The following is a 12,464-nucleotide window of genomic DNA, read 5'->3' on the forward strand; positions in this document are numbered from 1 at the left end:
TAGCCTATTTTAGTATTATTTCTAGATTTGATGTATTCAACTTTTACCTTATCTTACACCTCAGACTTTACGGTGCATACTATATGTTGTCAGCAAACAGAGTAATTTATTATAAATGATATTCACATTTACTTACTCTTGACATATCGACAACTGTGCCACAGGGTGCAATTATGATCCACTCATTAATTGTTTCGCTTAGAGTAAAGTTCATTGTGTGTGTTTGTATGCATACATGCATGCACCGCATACATTATGAATAGCTTTTTAATATGGGACGCATACATCCATAGACAACAGATATGTATGTGAAAAAATCCCCCCACCCTCCGACTCTGCCACCCACACAGAAGATGCCATATGCTGTTCTACACTTTACTTCTACAGACTAGAATAGGTGGGGGTGAAAGGGGGACACATTCATGGTTAACCTCTCAGTCAAAGGAGAGGAAATGCATGCCAACCATTCAGACCTTCACCCCTGAGACTGTTTGCCTGCAAACCCCTCACACACACACACACACTGCTGTCAGGGAGCAGCTGTCAGGGGCTGACTGAAGTACAGGATTAGTGTGAGGGGAAGGATGGTTTCGTTGGCCTGCAGGTTTCCAGCTCTTGAGATTCACATGTCAAACAGTGTCTGTCTGAGGGACACAGAGGTACATTTTCACACTCCACAACAGAGCAGGACAGGATGATGATGATGATGATGATGATATAGAGCAGTACAATTCAAATTGAATTTGTGTTTCCAACATAATTTAATATCTGAGGTTTAAAATTACATATTTATGAAAGGACTGTGAATTTGTATATTCTTTTGTTTTACACATCAACCAAACATACATACAGTAGCTGAGTTGATGTGCATTATTCAAGTAGCGCTAGCTATATATTTATATTTAACCTTTAGGTAAGTATCTAAAATTAATCGAAACAACTAAAACTGAAATGGAAACATGTTTATTTTACTCAAGCACATCGTTTTGTTATAAATGTAAACCTATGCATTGTAAAGAACCTAAAGACAACGAAACGAAGACGAAAAATATAAGAAATAAATGACGATAATGTTATTTTATAAATAAATTAATTGTGATTACATATTGCAGGTGTTTTTTTCTAAATATTTCTTTTATAGTTCAGTACATGTTCGGTGAAATATTGTGTTCATTTCTGTACTGCGTTAGAAGGTGCTTCAGACAGTTTGGCGAAGTGACAGCTGACAGCCTTCAGATTTCTGGCTTTAGTCCACCTTCGTTTCATAACTCACGAATTATATTCGTTTAATTCAAAAGAAGAAGTTATTTAATCTAATTTTAATTGGTATTATTATTATCAATAATAATACAGAACCAGAGAGATAATTATTTACTGGTCTTAATTTCGTCCCTTCATTTTACAATGGCGGAGCAAATTGTAAAATTTCATCTTAATAATAAAAATATAAGAAATTGTATAATTATCTACACATGATAGATTTTTTTTAAATACATGAGTGAAGAGTGAGAAAACATTATGTGTTCAGATAGACTCGTTAATTCAATATTTTGTTGTTATTATTATAAGTATTGTTGTTTATAATATTAATTATTGTTATCATTATTTAAATTCCGTTACTGAGCCAACATTTAATATTAACATATTATTAACAAGTTTGTGAAAGGTCATAATAAATTCAACATGTTCGCACAGAAACCCCAGTGGAGCATTTATACCCAAAAAATATGAATAAACATAAGGTCAAATTCAAACAATTGCCAATTGAATATTTATTATTTCAGGGTTTTTTCTCTGTAGATGGAGTTCACAGCCGGGTCAAACCCGGTCCTCAGAAAACAGATCAAAATATGTTTCAGAAGTGTAAGATTCGTTCGTGCCATATAGAGAATTTAACTCCGAAAGCATCGATAAACTTACTTTTTGGACAAAAAATAAATAAATCGAAATCCTTAGAATTATTATTTAGTGTTCTGTATTTTAGAGTTTGTTCATCGTTTACAAAACCTAGAATAACTTTATGATAGAATAAAGACCAAATGGAAGCCTTTTAAACGTATTTTTACTTTCTTTTTCTTTATTCTATCCTAATACATTTCAGATACATATTAACGTGTTGAAATTTTATCTTTGTCTTTATCTAATTAAATTATGATTTGACTGGCACAAAATCAAATAGCACAATCGTCTAACAATAATCATTTCTGTAATATATTGTATACCTTTAAAAGATTACGAAATGATTGGCTTTTGTAAACACTTCAGGAAAAAACAAGACAGTAAGTTCACAGTCATTTTTTTATTTCGATAAGATGGCCGCAATACAAATGAAGTGAGATTCTTAAAACAACATTCGCATCATTCACCTCAAGACCCGATGTCTCCCGTGAATTACACAAAAAAACATGTTCACAGCAAAATCACAATATAGGATCTGTCGATTTTATACGGACTGGGGAGTTTCTATAATTCAAAGACACAAATGCCTATAACAAATAAGAAAAAAATCACACGATAAGTCTATGTACATATCTGCAAAACTGCCACGGATGTCACACTGTTGCATAGATCCATTATTGCTTTCATGAATCGAATGATTTTGAGCTCGAGAAGCACATGATAATACAGTAACAAATCCATTTCTACGAGATGGGACAAGCGTTAAAACGTGTGTTTGAGAGGCCCGTTTTAAATTCCATTTATCTCTATTCGATTAATTGATTGTATAGCTACAGGCCTACCACAGCCTGCGTCTGTGAACATGTTACCTCACCGCATACAGTAGCCTACATCAACAAAACCATCTCAAATAAATAGAATTGATTTTACAATATTTTCATAAGATGAAAGCAAGCTTGCCAAAACATTTAAATGCAAAAAAGCCCCCCTCGTCTCCAACGCGCACTAATGAATTGACAGATTAGTGTAACTGGCATCCAACCCCTACGCTTGCTTTTAATTATGGAAACCCGTATTTAATTCGTCCTGGCTCTGATACGATTGGCTGCGGGGATGTAAGTCATAAGGGAAATGACCGTCTGGGGAAACTCGGTACATGGAACCCCGACCGGCCACGTTACAGTATCTCATTCCATAATGGCAGTTCTTACTGTACTCGACTTGGTCCTCGTGCTTTTTAAGCGAGAAGATCCCATTATAATTGATCGGGGGACTTATTTGGCCGTCGAAGTGGGGACTGTTGCCCTCCGGAGAGGCACTGTCGTAATAGGACTCGTAGGATGCGTAATAGTTGTATGGCCGGAACGGTTTGGCGCTGTCCCGGGTCCCAGAGCTGAGGCCGGTGGGCGTGCCCATCTCCGCGTTCGGATACGGATACAGAGCATCATATTGAGGCCTGCCAGAGAACGACACTTCCCCGTTCTGATCTGTGAGGAAATTTCTGGAGTTCAGCTGCAGGCAGCCCGCAACCAAGTTGGTGGTGGGCTGGGATAATCCCTTGCACAAGGTCTGCACGAAGGCGAGCAGGTCGGGTTTCTTGCCCGCGCTGAGAGTCTCGGACAGAGCCCAGATGTAATTTTTGGCCAGCCTCAAGGTCTCGATCTTGGAGAGTTTTTGCGTTTTGGAGTAGCATGGCACGACCTTGCGCAGGCTCTCCAGCGCGTCGTTGAGCCCGTGCATGCGGCTGCGCTCCCGCGCGTTCGCTTCTTGGCGACGCACTTTCACGCGTTCGCCGCGTCCGTTGGGGAACTTCTTTTTACGCGGGCCTTTTTTATTGGGCAGACCGTTCTCGTCACGATCCTCCTCTCTTTCCTCATCCTCCCGGTCCGTGTTGTCGTCCTCGGCCTCCTTGTGGTCCGTGTTGGACGAGTCGTGGACATCATCTTGACGGGGGAATCTGGCACCAAACTGAGATTCGCGCATCATGTCTGGATCTTCAAACGGTACGGTCAGCATCGTCTGCACCTGCGTTACAGCAAAACAAACAACCAGATGACAGGTAAAATCAGTGAATATGGTACAAGGTAACCAAAGGGTATGGGGCCTGCTGGAGAGGATCGGACATTTTAATGTCGAAATGGTGGTTTTTGTGATTATTTACGCAAAGTGCGTTTGAGTTTTATGTATTAACTAAAACCTGGAGTGTAAAAGAAACAGGCCAAAGATATCGGTCTGGTGCATGTGCACAAAGACTATCAATAAGAAAAACGCAGACGTACCGCAAGAGCGCGTCGTGTGCATACGCGTCCCCTAAACTGCAAACAATCCCACTAGAAAATTAGAGCTAATTAAACACATCTAGTAGACGAATCTTCTATTGGCCTTTATTTACATAACTGTACATGTTTTTTTGTTTGTTTACAAAAATCAATAAACAAGAGATATCTCTTGGATAAATAATGTTTGCCAGAATTGACAGTATAGGTTAAATTGAAAATTCCTCTCAACACTTTGTTTCTGTTAAACATTATAAAGAATAAAAAATGATAGATTAGATGGCTCACCTGCTTCCTTCAGTGTTTAGCTTGCATGTTCAAATTCCTGACGACATTCAGAACTGCCTCCCATGTGCTCGATGTGAAGCTCTAAGAATTCCTTTAATCTCTCTCTCTCTCTCTCTCTCTCTCTCTCTCTCTCTCACTGAGAAATGACACCCATGCCAGGCAGCAGCGCTGGTACCCGTGCCATCTGCCACTGACGTTCTGACGGTCACGTGATGCCGTCTCCAGGGACTTTCACTCGGCTCTCATCATCTGGCGCTCACGGTAATGGGCACCGGGAGGCTCTCATTTACCGTCAAAAAACTCCGCGTAAAAAAAGATTAATGCCAGTTCTGCCGCGGCTGTACCTGTGTAGAGACTGCTAAATGCTTTTGATTTTAAAGTGACGCATGGATTTGATTTGGCTATGGGACGTTTGATAGGCCTGTGAGTCCCGTGGATAACAAATAGCTTTGCAGCACAATTATTCATTTCAATAAAGTGATCTCATACCTACACCTGGATATCAAATGTTTATATCGAAAGGAACAGCATCGTATACGAGTAGTTCACCCTCAAAATGAAAATTCAGCCATCATTTACTCACCTTCTTGTCATTTCAAACCTGTAAGGCTTCCTTCCTTCCGCAGAACACGAAAGAATATGTTTTGAAGAATGAATTTAACAGCCCCCCATTCACTTGCTTTGGTTACAGTAGAAGTGAAGGATGGGGGGGGGTTAATTTGACCTGACCATGGGTTGAAACAATTTTTACATTTTTTTGTAAAAACTCTTCCACTATCATGGCACAGAGATATGAGTTCATTTTTATGCTCTTTCATCACAATGGGTCATCTTTGCCTCGCTGTGCATCTTTTAGAACTACAGCTGTGTTTAGTTTACGCTTCATTGTCCCTAAACCACATCCTACACAAACTACTACCTTTTCAATAAATATTTCAAGCAAAGGGCAGTCCCCAAAACACACACACACGCTCAAAGCCCCCCGAAACGCCTCAGCTGGCATTCTGTGTGTTCTGGTCCAGTTCACACCAGCATCTGATGAGTGAAACTCCTCATTTCAGACTAATCAGTTGACTGCACTAATTGCAAATGCAAATATGCAAATTTAAATTAATTAATTACTCCACTAATTAGTTCTCTGGTCTTTTCAGGTAATAAATCAGTGTGTAGTTGAATGAAAGAGAGGATGATTCTAATACTCTTAAAGTGATACAAGAGGACTCAACATGGTTGGCATGTTCAACACAATCTCATGGCAATTTGGTGCTATTTCGCAAGGGGGATAGTTCACACGATATCGTACGATCTCGTTTTCGTACGACGTGCTATTTCCCCAGTGCCGGTGAGTTTTAGGGGTGGACCTTCATGCTTTAATAATCAATTTATACAGAATCGCCATTTTGTTGGTTTTCCCATGAGATCAAGTTGACAATCCACATGAAAAGAACATCAAATACAAATTCTGTGGTTTTGTGGTTATACAATGGAAGTCAATGGGCATCAGTGGTGTTCGGTTACCAATGTTCTCCAAAATGTCTTCTTTTGTATTTTGCAGAAGATAAAAGTCATACAGGTTTGGAATGAGTAAATGATGAAAGAAATTTAGGGGGGGTAGACTGTCCCTTTACGTGCATCTTTTGGGATGCGCTGTTAGTTGGAAGGGTTGTCGGATCTGTATCATTGTTTCCAAAAAAGCGGATGGTATGGTAAACCTGAATGACGGTTGGCTATATTCCTCCACCTGTAAATGAGGCTTTTTGTTGCCGCGGCGATGACAGCTCGTGCTAGTCAGCTGTTTTAATTATCACATTATCAGCGTTTAAAGGCGGCGTGACAAGCCGAGTTGCTAATGAAGGTGCTGGATCTCTCACAATGAGAGACGGAGACTCTTGGCAGATTCGCAGGTGACACTCTGGTGGTCTAATTCAGAGATGCTGCATGGTGACATGGTGAATCTTACAAGCAAGCGTGTGAAAAAGAAAAGAAGTCTTTACCTCTGTATGAGTACATGCCTGTAATAAGCAAGCAAGCTTTGCGAAACTTTTCCACAGATGTTTCTGGCGGCGGCATCAACTAACACCTACGCTTTGCAGGCAGTGTTGGGAGACGCACCCTCACCTTGCGTTTCATGATCGCACCTCCGCCGTGCTGCAAGATGCACAAATCAACATGATTTCCAAAGCACATCATGCACATCATACACAAAACACGTCACAGCATATGTCCGATTTCAGATTGAGGGAGAAGTTCCTGCGAGCTTTCCTTCAGATCCATCAGACGTGATCGTAATATCAAACAAGTCGCGCTTGGAAGTCAACAGCTGTTCTCCGAAATGTGATTCCTTATATCGCGTTTGAAAGTTTTTAAATGATGTACTCACCCGCATTGTGCTTCTGTGGGACACACAAAAGAAGATATTCATGAAAAAATAGAAAACAAAACATAAAACAACATACAATAGGGCACTCTACTTATCCGCTATATTACAAAAGCCACACAATAGCTAAATGTGAACGACATAAGCTACATTTTCAATTCTTTATTTTGTGCCAGTAAAAGGAAAGAATATAAACTCAGAAGTTAAGGTCTTTTCACATGCAGTCCGAAAGTTTCGTATGCGTTTTTCGTATTTGCCGCTGGTTTGTACGGTGTCTCTGAATTGTCAAAACGCCTCTCAAAAGGCTCGCTACGGATGCGAAAAACGCTGAAAATCGAACCCAGTCCGAAATTTTTTATGACGGACGAAAATATCGGAGGCAGTGTGTAAATGTGATTGACACAACGTGAGGTCGTATTTATTTTTAACGTGCGGTAATTTCGGACGCAAATGTGCAATAGCCTTTAAACTTTCATTAGTCTGGACATTTCACAGAGTTTTCACTTGGGTTTTGTTTTAGTCTCAACTTAGTCTCAGATGTTTCTCTTAAAAATGTTTAGGTAGAAATAAAAACAACAAAATAGGTGTAAAATGAATGTAGATTGTAGAGGTCAAATAATTTGAGTACATTTGATGAGAAATGTATGAGTTCATATCGAGATCTTCAATAACATTGACTATTGAATGCAGACTTCACCAATCTGAGCTCAGTTTGAGACATTGTTGAGTAGGGCTGTCACGATTATGAAATTTGATTGACGATTACTTGTCTAATAAATCATTGCGATTATGGCGATTAATTGTCTGTTTTAGGGCTTTGGCGATTATGACGATTAATTGTCTGTTTTTGAGCTTTGACATTTAATTCTCATACATTTTTGATTCAGCGATTGAAACGACCATATTGTTCTGAATACAAGACTATGTTTTTTTCTTGGAAATACATCGGAAAAAATTGGGTCATCATATATTCAAGGTTTAGGCTTTTACCTGTCAATAATACAACCGCCAAATACTTGTAAATGAAGTAAATTGATCAGGTGTGAATTGAAGCCACCATTAAAATACTATCAGTCATAGAAAAGATTCTAGTCTGTTTTTTTTCTCACTTGCAAGACTACAGTAAAATTTTACTTGTGTGTTTTGGTAGACTGGTTTTCACACTGAGATTTGCTTAAATAATATCAAATTGTACTGCAGGTAATTTGTATATGTTTTAGTTTTTTTTTAAGTGATTGTGTTGTGGTGGTACATTTGACAAGTATTACCATGCTTTAGTAACAATATATACACTAAAATAATGCAATATGCAGATGCACTACAGCTCCCCCTAGTGTCTTCTATAGAGATGTGCGATAATTGCGATGATCCGAAATCATCGCGATGAGGTCAAACAATCGCGATGAGACGATTATTTAATAATCGTGACAGCCCTATTGTTGAGATCTCTTCTGAAACTCTAATGACATTAGAAGAGATTAGAAGTCCATTTTATCTCATTGGTATAAAAAGTGAGATGGAAAATACTGTCACTCGCTTGGCCGTCCCGGGCAGTCTCGCTCCGAGAGACCCGTGCAGGGTTGGCTGGGCTCTTGACTGTTATTCTGAAGTGATTAGAGGACTTTGGGTCTCAGAACCATCATCTACAGCTGTGCTGTTTCTACCAATTACATGGCCCATATGCCAACAGCCCGCACCGCCCAGGTGGAACCTCAGATGGAGGAGAAGGTGCGAGCGGAACATGGCGGCAGTCACGCACGCAACACACAACACCTACCAACACATATGTGTCTTATTTCCTGAAAGACACACAAACACAGCATGGTAAATATAGAAAGCGCCATCATTTACGTGCGTAATTCAATCAAGACGAAGCGTCATTCATCCCAGCAGGACACAAGACATTTGGCGTTCACATTCTGTTTAAAACAGTACAGAAATAGAAATTTCAATGGCATCTCAAAACAGATGGGGATAGCGAGCTATGCTAACGAATTCATGGCTTACAATGTAAATACAAAGTTTTTTTATGAGAAAAGGAATTTACATGTTGTGCTTTATATATCACAGCATGTTTAAAAGCACAGACACATATTATATTATTGATTGTAAAGATAAAAAAGTTGCTTCTCATATCACTTACGTCATTTTCTTTTACTAACTTGATTGAATATCATCCTACATTTTAATTCTGTTCTGTGTAAATGAATCGCCACCGTAAAGCATCCTTAAACTTAAAATGTACTAATTTTAAATATGAAAATGTATTTTATTATATTTATATATACTGTATTTAGTTATTTATTTATACAGAGCTGGGTAAATTACTTGGAAATTGTAATCAGTTACTGATTCCAAACTACATGACAAAATTTGTAGTCAGTAACGTAATCCATTAGATTACACATTTCTTGTAATGTAATCAGACTACTTTTGATTACATTCAGATTACATTTGTTTATGTGTGTCTGTTTTATCTTCACCTGGTGTATGTGTCCACCACACTTGTTTAATTTTAAATGATTCAAATTATATGAAATTATATTATATGAAATTATAAAAGTACTACTGGAAGTTAGTGAAAGGCCTTTTTTCTGAATGACTGCAATACAACAGCACAAATAAAATAGGTAAAAAATGGGGGGCTTACAGTGTAGACATGAAGTGTAGATACCAAATCAATGTAAATGGGTGTAATATTCATGCAGTGATGGGCAAAAGAAAAGTATTTAGACAGCAATCTGATAATAAGATTTAAATCTAAACAATAAGCTTTTGTCAACATAATTTAGATTCATAAATACCTGCAAATATTTTAGCCACATCAATAACGTTTTGCTAATAGCAAATGTAAATGTTGTTGTTCCTTCACAACAGAAAGACTGGATTGCAAAACAACAAGTCACCCGCCTGGGTTTGTGATTATCTAATACAAAATCCAATGGAAACAATAGAGAATTTATCAATATTTTTCTCGTTTATTATCTTTGTGACCAAAAATTTTGAAATGGAAAATATATTGTGAATGATGGGAATAAACAATTCAGCAGCACAAAGCAGATTTTGGAATCTGATCTACCCAGCTCTGTATACATATATGTATGTATATATATACAGTATATTCTAAACCCTTTTTTATCACCAGTTTGATGTTCAATATTAATAGTCATTTTATGAATGAATAACATTAAGAAAGTTTAAGAAATTGAATATAATCTTCAAAATCGGTACCGGTCTCACACTACATAATCGGCTATCAGTATCGGTGGGGAAATTTAGTATCTCTAATAAAAACACACAAAAGTTTCTATTCTTTTATATCATTCTTTTCTTGTTGAGACTTTTACTTATTGTCTAACTTTATTAAGCAGGTTTTTAATGTATAGCCCTGTGAGTGTGTTCACTTATATAATATTGACATTTTTGTTTGGTAACATCTTGCACACACATCACATAATATATACAACTATGTATTGTGATAGCAGTGATGGTAATGTTTTTCAAGGTTAAATGTTAAACATCTCTTTTGGGCTGCTCTTTCTCTCCTCGCCAGCTCAATAATCTCAAGTCTTCTCATCAGGTTGTCTGTATTGGCAGACTCTGCCGCTCTTTCTGACTCAATGCCAGTAAATGATGGAGCCTGCATACGTATTGTCGCTCGAGTGCTGGTTTGGATCAGAAAAATGCTGTTTCATCACTGCCTGGGTCCTATCCAAATTCTGACATCAGCTGTCAGTCACAAAAGAGGATTCGGGCTTGTGTTCACTGTCGTGTTGTGGATGGATCTCTTGAGGCTGTGGGTCATTTGACAGGGATAAGAGTGGTATGTGTGTACAAACTACATTTTTGTGAACTCAAGACTAAACTAAATTTGTTTTAGTTACATTTAGGTGGTATCAGTTCCGTGTAAATGAATAGAAACTTAAAGCATTTTGAACTTAAATATGACTGATTTTAAAAGAAGACAATATATTTTATTTAGAGCTGTCAAACGATTAATCGCGATTAATCGCATCCAGAATAAAAGTTTGCGTTTACATAATATATGTCTGTGTGCTGTGCATATTCATTTTGTATTTATAAAAACATACACATACATGCATATATTTCAGAAAAATATCAAAATGTATAAACATTTCCTCAATATGTGTACATGTATGGATATGTTTATAAATACAACATTAATATGCACAGTACACAGACATCTATTATGTAAACACAAACGTTTATGCTGGATGGGACTAATCGCGATTTATCGTTTGACAGCACTCATTTTATTGCAAAACATTGAGATGTATATACTTCATTTACATATACAAATACCTACATATTTTAAGAATGTGTGGATGCTGATTCAATTATGGTACAGTTTCACAGGAATTGGTCTTTGTTTGGATTGGTTTGTAGGTAGTGTTGTCCCTTAAATTTAAACACATTTTTTCACATCTATTATTAAACTAACATTGGAGTCACATGACTTCTACAGAAGAATTAAGGTCTGTGTTAAAAGATTTATACCTTAAAGTTGCAAAACAGCTGCCTTTCAAAGAAAATGATTTGCTTTTTCATCTCCAGGACACTGTGTTGTCCTGTATTTAGTATGCAAATACACTGCAGATGCAAAAAGACCATATATAAGACCGTAATTTCATATCACTGCTGTCCTCTGAAACCTTATATCACCATATGTGTGATTTTTATTTTTTTGCCATACATCTCTAACCAAAAAGTATTTAATCTTTTAAAAAGTACTGCGTTTTTTTCCATTTCCTGAAAAACAGAGAATCTGGACATCTGAGGTTCTGGAAGGAGAGTGAGGATAAGCAAATTTCAGAATGACAATCACTGATGGTAAGATTTTGGACACTTTGCTCTTAAATCACATAAAAATATAAAGTAAAAAAATGCACAAATAGAACTGGAATGATCTGCCTTGCAGGCCCTGTTTAGACAAAAACCATCAAATTCCATCAAATAAATGACTAAATGGGATCTGTTTCAATAAAACGAGATCTTTGTTTGTATTATTTGTTCTATTCGAAACGCAATGCAAGAAAAGAAACATCACAGGAACGTTCCAGGCAACACTTAATTTGACACCTTTGTTTCTGCTGTATTCTTCAGATAACGCAACATATGGTCTGTTGCTACGGTGACTCGCTCTTAATTACAATATTTCTATTCCAAACTTATTTTTCAGTACACTGACCTTCAGTATAAAACAGAGCGACTGTGAGTTTCTCACATTCTATATACAATATGTTCAGTAAAAGATGTTAAGTCTTAATGAAGAGAGAGTGTGCGTGCGTGCGTGTCTGCGTGCGCGTTTATGGATGCGCTTTCATGCGCGCCTGTGAAATAAATGATAAGCACACGACTTGCACTGAACAACTTTGTGTCAGATATAATTTCCTAAAACACCCGTAAAGGTGAACGTGGATTCGCACACACAAACACGCACGCTTCGATGCCCAGATGATTATATTTGAGTTCCTGTGAAAAATTGAAAGCGGTGTAGAGGTGTGATGTTGCCTTCCAGAGTTTTTGTTTGTGCTGTTTTTGTACGAAACGGGCGTCGTTTTAAATTAAAATCTGTGATGTAAGAAAGCAGATGGCGGCTCACG

At 37.6% G+C, this 12,464-nt stretch overlaps 1 protein-coding gene and 1 long non-coding RNA gene across 2 annotated transcripts; one reads left to right on the plus strand and one right to left on the minus strand.

The window, feature by feature from the left end:
* Positions 1 to 2,289: 2,289 nt before the first annotated feature.
* neurod6b (neuronal differentiation 6b) lies at positions 2,290 to 4,583 on the minus strand. The gene is made up of 2 exons (XM_057334633.1): positions 4,464 to 4,583; positions 2,290 to 3,924 (listed from the first exon to the last, which is right to left on the minus strand). The coding sequence occupies exon 2, from the start codon at positions 3,913 to 3,915 to the stop codon at positions 2,956 to 2,958; it is 960 nt and encodes a 319-aa protein (XP_057190616.1). The 5' UTR covers positions 3,916 to 3,924; positions 4,464 to 4,583; the 3' UTR covers positions 2,290 to 2,955.
* Positions 4,584 to 4,619: 36 nt separating this feature from the next.
* Positions 4,620 to 11,680, plus strand: LOC130554773 (uncharacterized). Its single transcript, XR_008963023.1, has 3 exons — positions 4,620 to 4,724; positions 10,421 to 10,663; positions 11,622 to 11,680. It is a non-coding gene; the product is annotated as an uncharacterized LOC130554773 (long non-coding RNA).
* Positions 11,681 to 12,464: the final 784 nt, after the last annotated feature.

This window comes from Triplophysa rosa, linkage group LG5 (assembly GCF_024868665.1).
Source record: "Triplophysa rosa linkage group LG5, Trosa_1v2, whole genome shotgun sequence".
Taxonomy (NCBI): domain Eukaryota; kingdom Metazoa; phylum Chordata; class Actinopteri; order Cypriniformes; family Nemacheilidae; genus Triplophysa; species Triplophysa rosa.